General features: G+C 39.7%; 1 protein-coding gene across 1 annotated transcript in view; it reads right to left on the bottom strand.

The window, feature by feature from the left end:
* Positions 1–1,873: 1,873 nt before the first annotated feature.
* The window catches only part of MED14 (mediator complex subunit 14), a 37,921-nt gene continuing 19,315 nt past the window's right edge, over positions 1,874–20,479 (bottom strand). The window contains exons 13-31 of the mRNA XM_009465136.2: positions 19,966–20,125; positions 19,388–19,582; positions 18,660–18,794; positions 18,171–18,247; positions 16,059–16,219; positions 15,638–15,784; positions 15,455–15,546; positions 14,114–14,266; positions 13,623–13,892; positions 12,160–12,315; positions 11,479–11,590; positions 10,705–10,836; positions 9,505–9,687; positions 8,597–8,832; positions 7,724–7,903; positions 7,416–7,523; positions 6,846–6,971; positions 6,039–6,228; positions 1,874–2,498 (exon numbers count right to left, since the gene is read on the bottom strand). Coding sequence (XP_009463411.2) covers positions 2,425–2,498; positions 6,039–6,228; positions 6,846–6,971; positions 7,416–7,523; positions 7,724–7,903; positions 8,597–8,832; positions 9,505–9,687; positions 10,705–10,836; positions 11,479–11,590; positions 12,160–12,315; positions 13,623–13,892; positions 14,114–14,266; positions 15,455–15,546; positions 15,638–15,784; positions 16,059–16,219; positions 18,171–18,247; positions 18,660–18,794; positions 19,388–19,582; positions 19,966–20,125 — 2,887 coding nt within the window. The 3' untranslated portion in view covers positions 1,874–2,424. The remainder of the gene's footprint in view (positions 2,499–6,038; positions 6,229–6,845; positions 6,972–7,415; positions 7,524–7,723; positions 7,904–8,596; positions 8,833–9,504; positions 9,688–10,704; positions 10,837–11,478; positions 11,591–12,159; positions 12,316–13,622; positions 13,893–14,113; positions 14,267–15,454; positions 15,547–15,637; positions 15,785–16,058; positions 16,220–18,170; positions 18,248–18,659; positions 18,795–19,387; positions 19,583–19,965; positions 20,126–20,479) is intronic.

Below are 20,479 nucleotides of genomic sequence, written 5' to 3'. Positions count from 1 at the left end.
ACGCCAGGTGCGCAGATCAGTTCAGAACTGCTCTTTTTCTCTGTATCATTTCTCTCACGCTTGTCCCACAGGCAGGTTTATCAGAAACAATCTATGGGTACCACAGGTTGTGGAGTTACTGCGGCATTTTTAGTGAAATAAATGAACAACCAAATCTCCTGTAACAATTAAAATTTACAAACAGTCCCAATGCAGCAGGTAGGTATAACATCTGGCTACCAGAAAACTAGACTGAACACATGACAAACTAAACTTAAAACTGCACTTGTAAATACACACAGTCATTTCTTTGGAAAGAACAAGTGTCACTGGTCAGTCGGAAATGCTTCCTTTTACTAGTAGCATTTTCCTTAAGAATTTAATTATTTATGATAAAGGCATAAAAACGTGGTGTATGTTAAGAGAAGTGGTGTGTATAACAAAATAAAATAAAACAAAATAAAATCTTCTCATAATCACAGGTTGGGAATGCCAGTTCATAATCATCTCCCATAAGTTTACGTATTTTGTTGTCTCTGCCCTACGGGGAGAGAAAACTTCCCCTTTTACTTTCAAGTGCTGAAGGTCTTGGGGGGCCTTTGCCCACGAGCACGCTCACCTGCCCCTTAGCACAAAGAACAGCAGATCCTTCTCTGTGTATCAGAAAGCTGCTTTTAGGCATGGGAATGCTCAGACCTTGAATCCAGACTAGTAACCAGCATAATAGCAAGCCTTTTTCAGACATACCTGTATGAATTCTCAATTGCTTTAAAACATCAGTTTAGTTGTGAAAAGACAGAAATACAAAATCTTTCCAACTGAGCAGCAACAAGGTTTAAAGATTGCCAGGGTTTTCATCCAGTGGATGAGTTTCGCATTTCGGAAGCGGAAACTGCATAAAAGATTTTAGATACAAGTCACAAAAGTACTGACTGATTCAGTACCAACACCCAAAACCACGGGTTCAAGGCTGAAATCTGAAGTGGACACCAACCAAAAGATTATTTCTAATGGCAAGAGCTTTGAAAGCGACTCATTCATTCATAGGGAAAGAAGTGTTGTGACAGTTGTAGGGGAAACGGGCAGCCTCAAAGCCAGCAAGGCAGGCTTGAATACATCCACCAAAAGATTTTAAAAATTAGTTTAAAACATCCTTCAGCTGAGCAGGGAGCTGGCAGGGCTCTGCAAAGGGAGTGAGGCAGAGCAGCAGAAAGCTACTCCTGCAGAAAGTCAGGAAATGAACTCAATAGAAACTGGAGAATACTGGTCCGTGAGGACAAATGGTTAAATGGCAGAGTAATTCCTAGGGATGGAAATTTCATTCAGTTACAAGAGCCTTCAATCATCACTGACACAGTCATCTACATACATCCAATTCAAAAAGTTAAATGTGAGGCTGTTTTTCTGGACCAGCTTTTTTGTATCAGCCTCTCCACTTTCACTGTATATAGTTCAAGCTTCTATCTCACCTGCCTTTACAATAAGACAAATAATACTCTATTATTATAGAGGTGTCTATAACTGCAAACTCCATGACAGATGAGAAAAGATGCTTTCTTCCACTAAACTTTGCTTTTGGGACAGACGTAGTTCCTTATGACTGTAAGAAATGAAGCATTGTTTTAAGTAATTACTAGTTATTTATACAACCAGAAAAATGAACAAACTCTGTTTTCCTATGACTTGGAACAAATCAAACCCACAGAAAAAATAAATAAGGGGTTCTTTGTTTGTTTGTGGTGGTGGTGGTGTTTGTTTGTTTTTTAAGTTAGCAGCAGGTGTGGGCGGGGAAACAAGATTACAGAGAGAGACAGCCAAGTAAGTGTGAATACAAGAGATCTGGCCAGTGGCTGTAGTGGAGAGGAATAACGTTTAAGATTATACAACATCCAGTTTAAGATTTTTTTAATCCAGTTTATTAAATATTGCTTTTTGGGGACATGTTTACAACAAGCCCAAATAAATTGTTTAAGGATTCAAAGCAGTCATATTAAAATACAGCTTCAATATAAAGTTTGTCACAGTTTTACAGTATTCAAAAATGACAGACCTGCCTTAAAAAAAAGACTATTACACCAAAACATAAGAAAAACAGGAAAACAAACAAGTTTGGCATTTTCATAATCTTTATAGTATAAAACAGAATATTAAATCTATTACCAGCAAGCTGATACTTCAATCTATTACCTAGTCTGAAGTGTCTCCCATTAAAACACACTATACAACAGCACTATACAAAAGTCGTGGTGATACTCATTTGATGAAAGTGCATCCCTGAAAGTTTGCCAGTTTATTATAGTTAGCTCTTAAAAAAAAAAAAAAAGGTAAGGTAAACTCAAAACGTCCTCTTTTAACCGAAGGCTTTGCTTTTTTTTTTTTTTTGTTTGGTTTTTTTTTGGGTTTTTTTGCGCTTTTGTCTCACTTTCAGCCTTCTTTTAAAAGTGTCTACGGACGCCCACCAGGGGGCAGCGTAAGATTAACCATCAAATCACGAACGGCTGCAAATATTGTGCATTCACCTGGAACAGGGAAAAGAGACAGGTTAGCATCGCGCCGCCGACGGGCCCTCGCGACCAACGCGCTCGCCCCGACCACGCCGCCGCGGCTACCACCCCGCAACGGGCAGGGGGTGGCGAGACGGGGGCCACCACCACTCGCAAATCCCAGCGACCTCCAAGGACGTCGGGATTTGGAAGGATTTTAACCCAAGTAGCTCCGGCTTTCCTAGCGGGACCGCTCTTGTTGGCCATGACATTGCAAGCTGCTCTTAAGTTTTGGTCGCTTTTGAATGTCTGATTGAATTTATACTAGAATTTATCGCACATGGCACCATGATCCAAGTTTTTCTGTATGTTGTTAATTAAAAGCACTACATCTTATAAAGGAAAAAAAAACGCAAACTTTTTCAAGTTCTGTTTGTATTGATTAAGAGCAGAAACGAAACATTTCAAAAGACTCAAGTCTGAAGCAGCTGGAAGATGTTTTCTGTCCTAAGCCTAGTTTTGGAAACATTTCTAATTCCAAGACTGGGCAAAAGTCAGAAGTCTGTTTCTTTCAACCAAATCGCCTTGGCTCTACCCTTGACATGTAAACTGCAAAATAAAATACAGAGCAAATGGACTTTTGTTTCAAACAGCCGAGATCTAATACTGAGAGGAAAAACCAGCCACAGCTGTCTCGAGTTTTGAATACCAGCATTTTTTGACAAAAACACACACACATTCTGAAAGAGCTTAAAAAAGTTAAAACCAACAGAAGCAAAAGGGTTTAATTAGAACAACAAAAGGTGAAGTATTAGGCAGCTGTGACTTTCATCTACTGTTTCCTGGTAAGAGATTACGATTAATAGCCGCTATCGTACCCGGGTCGCTGTGCGTTGAATTTTTCCCGCACATTTCAAAAAACATCAATTAGAAGACATTGAATGTTGTTGCTGAAGGAGCAACAGTGTGAGCAAAGAGATAAGAGCAGAGCCTGTTGGGATGCATTAATCCTAACTGCCAAACTAGGGATTCCCAAAATTCTTTTGGGCAAGTCATTATCATATCAAAGCTATAAATCTGGGCTAAATACCATCCACTGCTTCACCGAAAATCAGACACTGAAAAAATGCTTAGTCATGAAGCACTTTAAGAAATATCACGAGTCCCTTGAGCTCCTCTCTAAGGGTCACCTCCAGCATCTGTAGGGACTTTCATTTCCTTACCAGATTGATGTCCACTATGTAAAGCGGGTTGTAGACTTACAGCTCAAGTTTAACCCTGTTATTCCAGGGCATTGATTCCATCTCAGTTCATATAATTATTTCCCCAAAATAAAATATTTTTCCCATGGAGGCATGGAGGTAAAGCGATCTCAGAAAGACAACGTACTCGCAACGAGTCAACATTTTACTGTTAAACACAGCAGAATGTGTTTGCCCACAGATCTGAAAAGAAAACTCTTCCAAAAGAACTTACTTTTCAGGCACTACCATTTTATTAAGAGGAAAATTAAGCTGAATACAAAATACTTTCTCACAAAGAGAGAAAGGTAAAAAAGATACAGCCAAAATGAGGCAACACCGATTACGGGTTACAATGAAAGTGCCAGTAATACCATACGTGCATGATGGGAAGCCCTGGTCCTTTCTGACTGAAACAGTGAATAATTCACTTAACCAAGCAAATTGCAGTTAGTGCAGCAGAAGAGCTAACACAGGTAGGAAAATCCTGGGTACAGCACAATAGCGTCAGAAGAGAAAGGATATGCAGCTGGGATGTCCCATGTACTGCTGTTGTAAAAGTTGTCTCCCAACTATCTACTTTCATCTGTTGGCTCTCCTATCACCTTTCATTGGCAAAGAAAAGAAGGTATCTATCTTGTTCTCTTTTATCACATATAATAATGTAATTTTTGACAGTAAGAACACAGGAAACTGCATTTCAAGTGTCCTCAGGGAAGATCCTACTTTGGCTGGGTGGTGGCAATAAATAAATAATTAAATAAATAAATCCAGACAGACTCATTCTCTCTTTTAGAAGTCAGAGGAAAGACTACTAGAAATGTCCTCTGCTCAGCCAGCTACATTCTTCTTTGCCTGCATAAGGTGCTGCTTGAGGCCACAAGATCTTTTTATACGCATTTCTTCCCTGTCTGTACTCTGCTCCACGTACTGCATTCCCAAACTACTTCAAAACTTCTGTGACAAACAAAAATTGCCTATCCTGATCTATCTAATGATCATCAGAAGACATCTCACCTGGGATACTCAAAAGCAGCTTTGACAATTACTCCCTATGCTGTGGTATTTTGTGGAGGGTTTACCTTAAAACACAACTTAGTGCAATAACAAACAGCAAAACAAGTATCTACCCTTTCCCACACTAGGGGAACTCAGCGGGGAAGCACCTTCCACTAACCGAAGTTTAGTTAGTGTCTCTTGAAATAAAAATGCTATACAAACAACAGTTCTGTACTACATACAGAACTCTTACAGGTAGCCCCACACGCCCTCAAGGCTATTCTCTCTCCTATTTACCTACACTATTACTATATGTTAAAAAGAAAATGCATGTTAATTTAGATCTCATCACAATTTTCAGAAACGTATGCATATCCACACCAATTTAAGATAAACATTGCTCGTGTTCTAGCAGTCGAAATAAACCATCAAGCACAGTTAAAATTACTGCATAACAACGAGATGAGTAATTATACAGAATAGAAGCAGAACTCAACTGCTGGATTCACAACTTCAATCTATTCACTGTGTTATTGGAAAAAGGCTTTGTTCTTCAGCACGTAACTACAACAGAACTGAGAGTTATTGTTCTTATGAGCCATCTGTGTATTAGGACCCCAAACCACTGCTTACAGACAACATGCTGCCCAAAGAACCTGCTACTGTTGTTCAATGTTTCAGATATAAAAAAAAAAAATAAAAAAAAATAAAAAGCATGACAAACAAGAGGGAAAGCAAAGCACAACGTTGCTCACAGTGCACTACCTACGGGCCAATGAACATTCAGAACAACCTATTTAGCTCACACACTTCACAGCACATTTGGTGGACAGAACTGTATGCGCCTCTGTTAGTGTACACACTGACAAAGGAGTATACAATTACTCAAATTACTTTTTAATCATTCACAGCACGTGGACAAGTTCTGATAACTATTTTAACATCCCTTTATATTCTACTGTTAAGCTCAATAACTTCATAATTAACCATGAAAACTGACACTTGACCATAGCATATTTCTTGTGACTCATTCTGGGCCCAATTGTTAAGAAGTATGACTCCTACTGTGCAGCAAGAGTTGGGCCAACAAGGGGTGCACTCTATCACTTGGGCAGAACAGCAAAATCCAGCCTGAATCATCAGCGTAACCTTCTGCTGTGTTGCCAATACTTGCTATTAAGTTACATACTGCCTGTCACATCGGGAGTTTGTAATCACTAAAGAAGTACGATAGAAACAAAGAAGAATTCAGACTTAAGAGAGGTTTAGTTTTACACTGGAGATTTGTCACAGATGTCTGGGTGAAGAGAATATATCTACTGGACATGTACAGTACCTGGTCGTGGTGAATTCAGTTCAGCAAACCTCTTTAGAATATTGCTAACCATCATTGGAGCAGCAACAGAAGAGTTCTGCTGCCTGGGAATGTCAGCCTGTTGCGTTGTACCCGAAGCCATATCATAAATAATTGGGACAATAATACTAACAGCTTCCTGTGGGACTGTTGTTTTCTGTGTTAGCTGGAGCTGTGGGAAAAAACAAAAAAAGTGTGTTAAATTGAATGATCATGTACTTCAGCACAACTTCTGATACAGTTAAACACTCTAGGGCTACAGACAGCATGCACTTCCACCCCCTCAGTTTTCAGACATCAATTTTGTAACAGAGAAGTTATCAATCAAGTGTAGACTATTTTCTTCTCAAAAGCACCCTACAGTGAGCATTGCCTCAGAGATGACATTAATATAGATTTGCTCTAAACATCTGATTCCTGCTATCCTTTCCCAGCACCACTAATATGTATATCGCTTAATCTAGGTGGTTAGTGCCTCAAAGAAGAACAAAACACCCAGAAGTTGAGCACTCAAAGATACCCGCAGCCCAGGGGAACTGAACTTTATATATTGTCAACATCTCTCCAAGAACACAAAACATGGAGCGCTGCTGTGCTTTTATAGGAGGGAGAATAGGAATACTAACTGAACTCATTACAGAAGAGATGCACGCAAATCTAGGCTTCCAAACGGCAGAACATTTTTAGCTATTACAGTTGTCAGATATAGCATGCTTGTGTTTTGCTACTAACCCGTGATGATTTCAAAGACATGCAGCCCACAAAATTTTAAAAGATAGCACTACTTACAAAAAACAACATTTTGGATTTCAGCACAACAGCAGGTGTTCCTGGAGGCGCAATTGGCGGTGCACTGGGAGGAATTGTTAAACAAAACTGCACATTCCACTTCAGCTGACTTGCCTGATCAGGGAACTGTTTAGAAAGAGCAGCACAGAGAAAGAACCGCAGAGGTCTCACGTCAGTGACATACATGGCTATGAACTAGAGAAGAGTTAGAAAGTAGAATGTGCCTGCCTAGCTCAACTTGCAGATGTTGCCAGGTTTACCACAGGGCAGAATATCTCTGAAAGAATTGAGCATAGGGTAAACAAGAATACAATCAGAAAGATTCCAGCCAGCCTATGCATGTGCTATTGTGCAGTAACGTGCCTGCAATTTCTCAAAAGTTTAAAGGAGAAATTTTGGGAGTTTCCAGGAGAGCTAGTAGTAAAATGAAAACTTCTTTATTAACACTAAATAGCATATATATAAATTGAGAGTAATTTATGCGTTCATAGATAAAGATACAGCCCCCCCCCTTTTTTTTTTAAATACAATAACCAAAGTTGAGTGAACTAAATAGAACGGTTAACTTACCAGCTCAAGTTTCATGATGTGTACGCAGTCCCTGAGGATATGTGTTGGAGCCCCTAGTAATTTTGTGAAGGCTATTAGGGTGTTTGCTTTAAAAGGTGGTCCTGCAACCTAACGAAAGACACTATTTAGTACTGCCTATTTAGATAACAGCTGTATCATTTAACACGGTAACCAGCACGCACAGCTGTTAATTTAATATTTTGCAGCCCTTACACATGCCAATGAAAGTCAGCAGTACCACTCAAAACACCACCAGAGATTAAAAGCCATGCAACAAAAACTTAAACATTAATGATTTGAGTACATACCCTTGTTTCAAAGAACTTCTCCAAAACTTGTAACTCTTCTGATTTCCACTGTCCTGTATTTTCAGGTGTTACTTTCAGTTGCAATGTCTGGTTGGTTTTGGGATTGAGAGCAACCCTACACTTCAGTGCCTCCGTCTTAAACATAATTACACCTGGTTCATTGGAGTTTATTAACTGTAGCTGCATAAAAAGAAGTATCACATTCAATCAATCATTCGTTAAATAGCACACGCGTGCACGCACACACACACACAGATATTCAGTCCCAAGACTGTAGAGATCAATCTGCTCTCTTTCCACAAACACATGATATTTGTATACAGGTAAAATTGCCTTGAGAATGAAGCTTATGCAAAATTTGGCTTCTTTCTCTGTCACTGAATCAATGCCAAAGAAGTGAAGAGGCGCACATTGTCTGTCCCAAACCCTAAAGCAACATTCCTGACTGAGTAGTTCAGTTACTGTCAACCAGTCACTAATTTCTTGGGCAATCCTGCCAAGTAGTGGCATCCACAGTAACCCTGTGGCTGTTCCAGTTAACTCCCAACGGACATGCTAAACTCACAGAAGCTGTGTCATCTGAAAATCTGGTCATAGTCTTGCTATCATATTAGTTATCAAATTTCACCTGACCAAACAGGCTTTCCACTTCTAATTTGTGTGGAAAAGAAACAGAATTAAATGCTTTTCCTAAATTTTGACACTTCAGATGGCAAGATTCAGAAGTATAGCACAAGTCTAACAGCAAATGCTTATTATATCTGAAGCACTTCAGTTTGTGCCTGATTTGAAAGACATGGAGTACAGAAGCATGAAAAAGAACAGCTGTGAAGTCATACTCGCAGGTCAATATTAAAACAACCTAAACCGTACCGTTTCCTGTTGTATGATCCTCTGAAGATGCCTCCTCATAATAACTGATCCAAGGAATCGCTCAAGAGGGGAGCAAAGATAGCTGCCAGCCAGTCCTGGCACAAGCCCAGGGGTAGGAGAGGGCAACAGCAGAATATTCAAGGCACTGTGGGTGAGGACTGTAGGTATGGATGCAGCCCAAGAGCGCTGAGGTAGTTTACGAGGTGGAGGCATGCTAGTCGGCATTGCTTGGGAACCTATTGATAATGAAAAAATACTTGCAGTAAGGAAGGATTTAAGCTGAAACATAAGGTATGTGTTCACTGTATTTCTTATCACTATACAAGCAATGAGTTCTCTGGGCCAAAGCTTAATCCTTCTTATGTAAGAATTTGGCTGCCTAGTGGTAGGCAACAGATAGACAAAGTCGAAGAATTAGAGTTTTGACCCTCCACCCATGAGAAGAGTCTCAGTAACATTAAAATCCTACTCCCTTTTCCTCTTTCTGCAGCATGCCAGCAGACAGCAGGCTCAATGAGATGTAAAGATGGCTAAATCAGTCGTGCAAGAGCAGCATTACAACTTTATGATGTGAAAAGTTAGTATTTGGGTAGGCAAATATGCCTATCATTGCTTTCATTCAGAAGAATTCTCTCTCAGTCATGGAGCTCAATATTTTAAGACTAATTTCTGCAGTGCAACAAGAGGTATCAATCCTGCTCAAGTTTATGCTGTATGATGTAATTTGTTTTCCAATTTGTTATAGAAGACTTGAACGAGGACAAAATAAAGGCTTCATTTCCTTAGATATTCTACTGCACAAGGGCAGTAAGGACTGTTAGGCTGACACACAAAACTACCAAAAAGAATAGAACTAGAAATGTTAAACATGAATGTTTCACAGTCATAACACTGATAAAGAAACCTACTTGTTCCAGCTCGTGGGGAATGAGAGGCATCTGGGACAGGTGAATGAAGGGAAGGGTTGGCTGGTGACATTCCAGGCATTCGTGCTGCTGGTGATGGACCAGAGACCTGGGGAGATCCTGGCCAGTTCCCTGCACGCTGACTGGGTGACATCATGGTGTATGGTGAGCTTGGGTCTATGGTACCTACAGATGTTACAAGACCGTTACTATTTTTTTAAAAAGTACAAGGTTTTCTAATCTAGAAATCTAAAAAAACGCTTACCAAAATCTGTAAGGCATGAAAGTGTCTGCCAGCTTTTAGACTACGTTTTACAACAATATAAAAAACAATGGCTGTTGGGGAGAATCAAGGTACAGATTCAAGGGTTTTCTGGCTGTATTTTTTGGAAAAGTAAAATAAAATTGAACGTTAAGGCAAATCAGCATGTTCAACACATAACGGGGTCTAAACTAAAAAGAGCTCTTGCCTACAGACTTGGATTTCTACTGCTCCTTAGCAAATGAAAGCCTCAGCTAGACTGTTCCTTATCTATTCAGTATCTTGCAGTTAGGTCTGCAAAAGTATCTTTGGTTTTGTACTCCACTATAAAGACTGATCAGAACATGCTTCTTAAACATTCTGTTGTATATCTATCTCACTTTGTTCATTTTGACAGCTAAATCGGTTGTGAATGGTTTCCAATGTACTGTGATTACAACAAACAATTGTTTTGGCAGCTTTCCAAAAAAACTTAATAAAGGAAACAACCAAAAGGCATGTTGCTCCCATATATGCATGTCAAACCAGCAAGACTCTGACAATGTTTTCAAATTGCAAATATTTGAATTTCTAACCTGTTCCAGTTATTTTTCCAGGAAATGTAAGCACTGAAAATACATTAACTAATCTAACAAGAGACAACGCTCATTAAAAGCTGCAGCCGTTGTTCTGCTACAAGACCACACGGAATTTCCCCACATTAGTAAGTAGGAAAGAGTGACTGATAGTCAATTTTTAAAATGTTAGGAACACCTCAACATGCCATGCAGCTACTTTTGACTACTGTTAAAAGTTACACCACATGTACAAAACCAGCTACTTAAGCCAATTACAAAACATGAATTTTTCTCAACTACCTTAAGTCTGCTCCAGAAGACAATTTCAAGAAGCAAATGTGCTCTCCCTTTCACTATATATCCACCTGCCAGTAAAGAACTCACCATGTGGGCTGGCAAAGTTAGCTGTTTGTCCCATTGTGATTCCAAGAGAGGAAGGTGAAGGAGTTGGACCAAAGGATGCTGGTGATGGTGCTCTTAAAGCTCCGCTAGGTGAGCTTGCAGCATGCAAATTTCCTAATCAAAGATACCATGTCACTCAACATACACATTTCCCATTTTTCTGTTATAATTCTTTCTATCAGCTGCTACAGCCATCTCCCTTTTTAGGAAGACAGCAAACAAGATTCATGAGAATTTGTTTTTGCACTCAAAGGCTGTATTTTATACATGCATGAGCATTATATTTTCCAGATTGATTCACCACACAAAGGAAACTTTCCAAGATATTTGGCTTGAAGAATGGCATTTCCCCCCTGCCCAGCCCTTCCCCAAATTTAAATATTTTCAGCTGTTGCACTATAACAGCTGGGAGCAGAAAGCAGAGCTTTGGTGATGAAAAGCTCTTCTGAAAAAGCAGGTATTTAAAATTAACAGGTTTTGATCTGAGCAAGTTGTAAGCAGTAAGAATGAAACGGTCCCAAATATTACCTAGCTAAAGACGACAGTGTCACTGAAATTTTTTTTTAGCTTCAAAATGTACTTTCCAAAACAGGCATGGCAGGACTTGGCTTTGCTATTTTTCCACAATATAAGGTGCATTCTCTTGGCTAACGGAGCTAAACACAGCTCAAATAATAGAAAAAGCACGCACACACAAAAAGAGCTGCGTGCGTATTTCCAGTACATGATTAGCACACAAACTCTTAGCCATCTTACCTGGTGACTGTGTGTGCATCATAGACGGAGATGGCGTCACTGTGTTGTGATAGGAGGTGGGTGGTGAAGTAAGAGGATACGCTCCCGATGCTCCTGCTTGTTTTGCAAATGGCTGAAATTGTCACCACAGGACAATGAAAATCTTTTCATTTTGTGCTAAAACTAAAGCCAAATACATGCAGGAGAATACTAATGAGAGTTTGGTCCCCACCTATGAAATCTGATAGATCCATCAACACAGTCATTTGGTTCTTTGTATCACCTTGTTCAGTGCTCACTATTTCTTTGCAGGGACTTTTTGCAGTTTTTCCTCAAGACATAACACCTCTGCACCTCATTCCTTTTTATCTGCCACCCTAAAACAGAGAAGCCTGCTGACTCCCCCTCCCATCTTTTATCTTAACCGGTCTCTTTCCCTCCCTCAGTCCTTTGCTTCTAAGGCAGGAAGTCTCACGTGACCTTCCAAAGCTGCTGTTCATATGCTATGGGCTGTTTACGCTGGAATGAGAAACGGCAAAATAAATTAATACATTTTGCCCCAAGGGGAATTCCACAGCAGAGCCGTTTTATAATCTCCCTTGCCATTTTTCACTGCTAATCCTTTTAGAATGTTAAGTTCTTAAAAACCTACAGTTGTGGAAGACAATAAGACAATAAACATTTATTTTGCCTAGAGGGTACCTGTTGTTGTGGTTGCTGCGGTGGCTGCTGGGGTTGAAGCTGTGATATCAAAGAATCCATCATGTCTCCTCCAATAGGAGAAGGTGGGTTATCGTCTTCATTTACAGATCGTCTTCGTGCATCCTGATTGCTGTCAACAAACATGTTCAGGAATGTCTGTGGAAAAATCAGTTTTGTTAGCAGTTTCCCCATTTAAATTTGATTACGTAAATGAGCACAGTATTTACTAAGCTCTAATACCATCTTTATCAGCTACAGCACATAAGAAACAGGAAGGTCTCTAGAACAAACTACTAGTGGGCATTCATTATATACAGTATGAATAGTTTGCAAAATATATCAATTCATAAATAGACCTTCTCGGTGGATATTTAAGCTTAATTTGCTTTTTCTTTTAAAAAAGGGGTCTTGCATCACCACCAAACAAGAAACCTTGCTCGTTAACATGAAATAATTGAAATACCAACATTTTTCTTTTTTCCTTAAAAATAAGGAAAAGCCTTCACCTGGAAATAGCTGTTCCAGAACAACTCATCAGCCTCCAGAACCTACTGGGCTGTTGTACCACACCTACAACTGCCCTGTTTGGGCAAGAACACCCAGGTCACCTCCTCCACAGCATTCTCTTGTACCCAGAGGAATCTGCCAACTCTCTTGAATGAGTTCCTCCTCTACCTTCCCAATTTCATTCTCTTATACTTTTCCACGGGTATCTACAATCCCCTTACTCTTCCCATTAGCCTTTCACTTAGAATTTGTGAAAGAGGTAGATGTTTAGGATCAGCTAAATGCAGCACCAGAGAATCAGTGTTCGGCTGCAACTGTCAGAAGAAAAAATTAGCAAACTATCCTATTTCACAATGGCTGCCACTTTCCAGTATTTCGGTATAACTAGCACTGGTACAATCTGCCCTCAGCTAAGGTATTCTGTCAGAGTGTGTACAGATTCATTTTTCAGGAACAGCAAACCAGCATTGCATTCAGAAGCAAAGCCACAAGCTCTGGCCACACACCGATGGAAACCATTTTAAAAGAGACGTTTCTGTCTAGAACCATCTGACATGGGACATTTCCTCACCTGCAACATATGAACACTGTCCTGCCACGCAACGTAGTTTGTGAGGAGCAGTTGTTGTTAATCCTGGAGAATACATCTAGCCTGGTCACAAAGCTTCAGCAAGTTTTAGCAAAAGGATGTCTGAAGTAGCCTCTATGTTACTTTATTACATAGATAAGAAAAAAACCCCTGACATTTGATGCTAGTTTTCTTCAAGGAAATGTTTTAATTCAAACTAATTAACAAATCTACTTGTAAATCAGAAAACTCCTTCCGTGCTCAGAATTTTGGAAGGATTGCAGCTCTTCACAAAAAAAGTTTCAGAAAACTCTTCACATCAGATCCATACACTTCAAGTTAGAGGCTCACTTACTTACAACATGCCAGAAAAGACAGAAACGGTCACCTTTAATCCAGGCGCAGGGTAAAAGCCTTCAACTATTTTGCTGTTGTCAAAGAGACTGTACGCCCCATCACGTATCGCTACAACACCACGACTCCGGCAGTAGATGTCAATGCAGTACATATTCCTAAAAGCCAGCCTGATATGTGTGGGTGACTGTGGCAGAATTGAGAAACACTGATAGGCAGTGTTGGTGCGTTGAGTCAGACCCAGCATGGGCACAGTTGGAAGTTTGTTGATGGCATTTAATGGAGCCTGAGTGTCAAACAAAACCTGAGAGAGAACAGATAGCGAGAGATCAGGTAACTTACCTTTAAGTAAAGGTCAGGGAAAATGGGGCATAGGGGGGATACAATCTTCCCCAAGCCACCTTCTGCCAATGAGATCCATAAACAATCATAACACGTACATGTAATTTTGAAGAGAACAGTTTAATCAGAATTCAGCTCTTAATTATGTTGCACTTTTCTCGAGAGAAGTTTTTAAAACGTTACCTGTAACAACTGCACCACATTTGGTGTTTTATTAAACATCTCCTGGAGCTGGTGCAGAATTGTGTTGTGACAATTACTGCAACCTGAGTTTGGGCCAACAGTTCCCAGTGAAATGTGGAACTTCTGGAGTATGGAGTTCCACTGAATGCTGATCTGCAATGTCAAGAACACAAAATGGTCTTGGAAACTAGAACAACTACGAGGTTATAACAAGAAAGCTGGTCTGCTGTCTTTTTTCAACCTCAACAGATTCCTAACTCACCTTCCTCAAAAGTTGTTGAGGTTCTGAAAAAAAAAAGTGCTGTTAGCTTCAACATCCATTTAGCTAACTGGATTGCTGGCAACCAGAAAACTGGGAAATTACTTTAGCAAGTCAATCAGAAAGAACAAAAGCCTTTTCTGCCAAAGGTCAGATAGAGAAAATTAAACTTGAGAGATTCATGATGCAGAGAACTGATTAATGAGTTGCTGGAAGTGGACTGGTTTTCTCGGTCATATCACACAAAACTGAGAACTAGACATGCTAATATGTAGGAAAGTGACATGCAAAATCCACACTGCTACTCTTGCTACTTATTAACTGTCCCAATAAAACGCACATAGAAATACTCTTAAAAATTCAGCTTACAACATGAACACAAAAACCTTCCAGGAAGCAAATTTCAAGTGCGTCAGCTACTTTGCACCAGTTGCACACAAAAATACATTCTTAGTCTGTAATAAATGTGCACTTACTTCCTCCTCTACCTTGTATTTAATGCAAAGGTGTGAGCAAGTACACAATTATCAAAGTAATTAATAAGCTGTAAATTCAAATACTAAAGCGTAAGCTAGAGTTCTGAACAAGGGAACAGCATTACTACAAAATAATTAAGGACCGCCTCATTTGAAAGCACAGTACTACATTTAAAACTTTGTTACTAAGGCAGCATTAAGCAAGCACTCAGCTTATGTATATCTATATATCCCAGTATACAACAGTGACCAGTAGCAGCACTTAACGTAAGTTTGTCAGAAAAAGGCTGCCACACCAGCTTTCATCAATCAGGAGCACACAACCGTCCTTCCCACAATTTGAAGCATCTTATACAAATTCTCAAAAATTCTGAACATCTAGTAACCTAGCAAATTAGTAATCTGGCACCCTCTGTTTCTGTCTTTTCTACATCCATGATTATTATTATTATTATTATTATTATTATTATTATTATTATATAATAATAACAATAATATTCATAATAATGCAATACAAGGAAATATTTTGTAGTACAATTCTGAGAACTCTAGGCCTACCCATTCTGTTTTCAAATATACATTTAGGTGCACTTAGGAGTTACTTACTGAGCTCCCCTTGGTAGTTCCATAACAAAGGATAAGTTTTCGGTAATTGTAGATACGAACTTCTGAGAAAATGTTTAAGTGGTTGGGTATGTCTTTGAAGAGAGGAGGGAAAAGAGTTAGAGTGAGAAAACCATAGTAATCCATGAACACATAATTTTAATGAAAAGGAGATGATTTCTGTACCTGGTAAGGATCGTGCAAACTCCAGGACACATTCATACAGCCGAGCAATACTGTTCCAGTCATTAAGGAACATCTCAACAACTTTGCGACCTCCAACTGGTTCAGATAACTGGTTTTCATACGTCAGGTAAACATGACGGGTTGGTCCTGCAGTGTTAGGAAATGGTAAATACTGACTAAACTAGTGGTTCCTAAACTGTGGTTTACAGACAGAGAGAACTGTGGCAAGTGACCAGGAAGCATATTCAAATAATAAAAGTGCATCAACTCAGCAGTCAAAATTTTGATTCAGGTGCACTGTGGTTTATTAAAAATCTTAAGAGCAGACAGTTGTCCAGTAACACCAAGACCTTAGAACTACTGAAACAGACAATGTAAAACTCAGAGACAAAATTTACCAGTCTTCCCAAATAAAACTTACCTTGCTCCCTAGATGAAGTGCTATTAAGTGGACAGTTTGCAAACACCAGCTCAGCCACCCATGTGCGATTATTTCTACCTTGTAATCGGAAAGTGCAATCAAGAAGAGATCGGTCCAGAGCCTTCTGCGTTTCCTCGTTTACACCTTTACAGGGAGGAATTCTATTCATGAAGAAAAAAGGATCTCAGTTATACATAGTACAGTTCCAAAACTAAAACTACTACTTTCTAACATATCTTGAAGGACTTCCAAGTCTGGACATGAAAGAATGAACAGATCAACAGCAAAGATAGCTGGACTGCACAGTGAGATATCCTATTCCTCTTCAAGGACTGCAATAAATGCATTACAAAGGCACTCTGAGTTAAGACCAATTTTTATATGGATTCAACACCTGCAAATTACAAACTGCTAAGGGATCTGTTGAATTGCCCTGATCTCCTAGTGAAAGTAAGAGCACACCGATATAAAGCTTTTATACAGAGAAACAAACCAAAAAAGATGAAAATAAATTAAGTTCTGTGGCAACCTGAATTCATAAATTAGTTTACGTTCTAGAACAAGCTCACTCTAAATGCAACAAACAACCTGACAGTTATCTTAGTACCCCCTAATTTATTCATATCCCAATTGGATTTGGGAATTGAGCTCAGGGGACAGACTAAGTAAAGCTTAAGTAAAAACATGCCGAACTTTTTCAAATCCCGTGAGGGTCTATCTGGAAATTTCATGTACCACCCTTAACTTCAGCTCACCAGTTCTCAGTACTTCTCTGCTCATATGCAAAGTTAAAAAGGTAGGTCCTGATGCATTTAGAGACCGATGCCTTTATATGACTGTACATTTCTGCAGCACAAAAGAAGTTAAGAAGGTTTTAATCTAGAAGGTGTCTTTGGGGTTTTCTTTTTAACGTTTTAAACTGATACAATCTGTTTTACTTCATAACACAATCCAAAGTTTAACTGGCGAGACTTGAAGTAGGCTCCAAGAGGTGTGAAAAACTGTATGGACTGTCAGGTAGGAAGTACTGTAGTCGATAGTTGCAGGTCCAATTAGTGACTGGCATTCCTTAGGGTTAACACCAAGGCCAATACTATTTAACAATTTCAATAACCTATGTGATGCAAAGAATACCAAGTTAGCAAGTTTGCAGGTGACACCAAACTGAAGGGAGCACTTAACATGCTGGAGGACAGGGCTGCCATTCAGAGAGACCTCAGCTGGCTGGAGGCATGCGTTAACAGGAACCTCATGAAGTTCAACGAAAACAAATGCAAAGTCCTGTGCTTGGGCATAAATAACCTCAAGCAACAGCACAGAGTGGGGACTGACTGGCTGGGTAACAGCTCTGCAGAAAAAGAACTTGGGGGCCTGGGAGACAGACCGAACAGGAGTCAGCAGCGTGCCCTTGCAGCAATGACAGACTGCTGCATCCTGGGCTGTATTAGCCAGGCAATCAAGTGACTACTCCCCTCTAGTCAGCATTTGAGATCACTGTGCCCAGGGAGGGCACAAAAACCCTTGGAGATTGGAAAATGCAGCTGATCAGCCTTGCTTTGAGCAGGAGGCTGTACCAAATGACCTCCACAGGTCCCTTCCACTCTTAAATTACTGTACGATTCTCAGATGTTTCCTCTACAAGTTTTTTACCGTGCAATTCTCTTTTCTGGGATTCCTTGCATTTTCCTCTGCAGTATAACATACTGGTAATTGTCAAATAACACATGGAGTATGTAGGCCTCTGATCTGATCTAAAATTGCAATTACATGTTCATGAATCATCACCGTATCTTCCTTAGCGCTGCCTGGATTTTAGCATTGAGAACTGTCAGGCTGTTTTCAGAGCTCCTCAGTTTAGGCTAATGAAGGAAACAAATTATAGTTGGCTCTGTGTCTACTCTTACTTTCCTCTTTCTCCAGCACTGCTTCACATGAGAATGCAAGACACACAATAACTAAAAAAAAAAACAACAAAAAAAAAACAACCCCAAAACCCCAAACCCAAAAATCCCCCCCGCCCCAATATTTTTAGTGTTACTCTCCAAACAATCCTTTTTTTCTCTCAAGTGTATATACAGTAATAAATTGGAACACAGGAGCGTATCTTCTTACTTTAATAAACGTATTGCATGGCTGAAGCCATCTCCTTCTACTTGTACTCCTTGGTGAGGAATGTCCATATTAGATAACTAGGAATGAACAAGAAAAATGTTATCCCAAGCAAAAAAACTAACTTTTTCAAGGATTCCCCCCCCCCCCCCCCAGTGACAGATGTTTCACATCCTCGAGCACTGGAAAGCCAAAAAAAGTCTGTGCAAATCTGGTATAAAGTTGTCTCCCACCCCCTCCCCACAAGCATGTCTTTCATCCTCTGATTTTCCCTTTTCCCTCAACTTTTCAAGCTTTTTGCAGTGCTTGGTATTAGAGAGCCAGCTACAACAACACTAGAGCAACCCAGTGTAGAACATCAATCACCCGGGCTCAGCTGGCAGGGGAACTCCAAAGTGAACAAATGACCACAAGTTTGCCAAATACTCGCATCTAGCCAAGAGAATCAGTAGTAGAAGGGAAGAAGGAAAGAAAATATTTCTTAATACATACCTCCAGACGAAGCCCTATAAATGGCATATTTGTATCACACATGGCTACAATATGAGCTAGCACTTTATTGAAGGCACACATTTCTCCCGACCGTTTTGGTTTCTTAGGTTCTATGGAACATGGATCACCAGATAACTAGAATTAAAATAAAGACAAAAGTACTTGCACATTTGGTGTAAACATTTATAAAAGATGTCAGAGAATAATCTTATTCATCCAAGTTTTAAATGAATCACACCCTGAGCACAAACTGCCGAAAGGATCTCATCCACTTCAGGACTGAAGCAATACAGTTAAAGTAATTTTATAATCACCTTTTTCCTTAAAACAGTATTTACATACGACTAAGCCATGTCAGCCTGACCCCAAGAAGTAACTCTTGTCAGTCCCTGCAAGTCTTTCAGAGACTACACCTACGTAGCACAAAGCATATCATGCAGATACCAGTGCTCTGTGTATACAAGCTACTCTAGCTACCTCAGCACAGTGCTCTGCCTTGGCTCTTCAGAACAGCTGAGAAGGCCTGGCATGAATTAAGAGACAACTGTTACAAAACTATTTCCCAACACCTCCCTAGGGAAGCAGTCCAGAGAACCAAGCCGCAATACAAGTAAGATGTCAGCCATACAAACTTTTGAAACAACGCTACTAAAGCTGGTATTGATGCTCAGAACGTTTGTTTAGCTTTCATGCTCTATAACTAGCCCGATAGCTTTTGAAGCACATACCTTGCGCTTGACACCACTTTTCAGTTGTTTCCCACTTTTTGTGTCTAGTACCAGCTCTTCAATGTTTGGTTTGAACTGCTGTAGTAAAAGTGCAGTAGCAGGGCTGTCATCTCCTTCAGCATAGCTCACAGAGAGAAAGTGGTACTTATACTCTAGTTCTGTGGGGTTGCCAGGAACATCAAACATCTCTACAACCTATATTTAAACAAAACAACAAATTGAGAAGACCCTTAAGCTAAGAATATGTCTACATCACTTCCTGTCCAGCCCCCCCCCCTCCCCAAGACAAGACATTAGGCTTTTTCAAGATATTAATACTTGGGCTAGGAAAGGGATCCAAGAAGAGAAGAAAGACGAAACTTTCAGGAAACAAAGAGAATGGGAAGGCTGCCAAGTAATAAACCCTTAGGTCCCCTCCTCTATGCTTAACAAACCCACTGGATGAGAGAAGGGAGGGAGAGGGGAGAGTCAAGGATTACATCGATTACTTGATTCCTAATGTTAGAGTTAACAGTACAAACTGTCTGGTATATCCATGTCTGGGAGCAAAAGATAAGGCGCATTTCTCGGTTACTTACAATGTAGTACTGTGGAAGGCGAGTGAGTTTGATAAACAGTTTGTGTTTGGAAAGGCTTCCCACTGGATGGCTAGCATAATTAGCTAGTTGAAGAGTTTCACTGCTCACTGTAGGCAGATGTTTTATAGACTGTTTGCAACGTTGCTGTCCAAGCCAGAACCTTGCATTGAAATAAAGGTATTAGTACCCTGAGACTGTTTTAGATTATTCTAGTATACTGCTGTTTAGAGCATTAGTGTCAAATTAAGAGTCAGTTGTATTACAAGTCAACATCTATCATTGCTGCACAAGTCATACACAGAAAACCACACAGAAAATTTCAGTTTATATTTTCTTATTATCTTTACATATTGTCTTCAGCTTGAGTAACAGACAGCTGTTAATTTAAGAAGAAAAGCCCTGAAATTACTTGCTGAAGGAATACATAAATTTTTATACAACACAATATAAAATTGCAATATAAAAAAGAAGGGACTACTTAAAAACATGCAGATTACAGTTATTTTACAATTTG

Source organism: Nipponia nippon, unplaced genomic scaffold, assembly GCF_047370975.1.
Source record: "Nipponia nippon isolate SJK-2023a ecotype South Korea unplaced genomic scaffold, ASM4737097v1 scaffold_2, whole genome shotgun sequence".
In the NCBI taxonomy this organism is placed as follows: domain Eukaryota; kingdom Metazoa; phylum Chordata; class Aves; order Pelecaniformes; family Threskiornithidae; genus Nipponia; species Nipponia nippon.
This window is presented reverse-complemented; position numbering and strand designations above follow the sequence as displayed.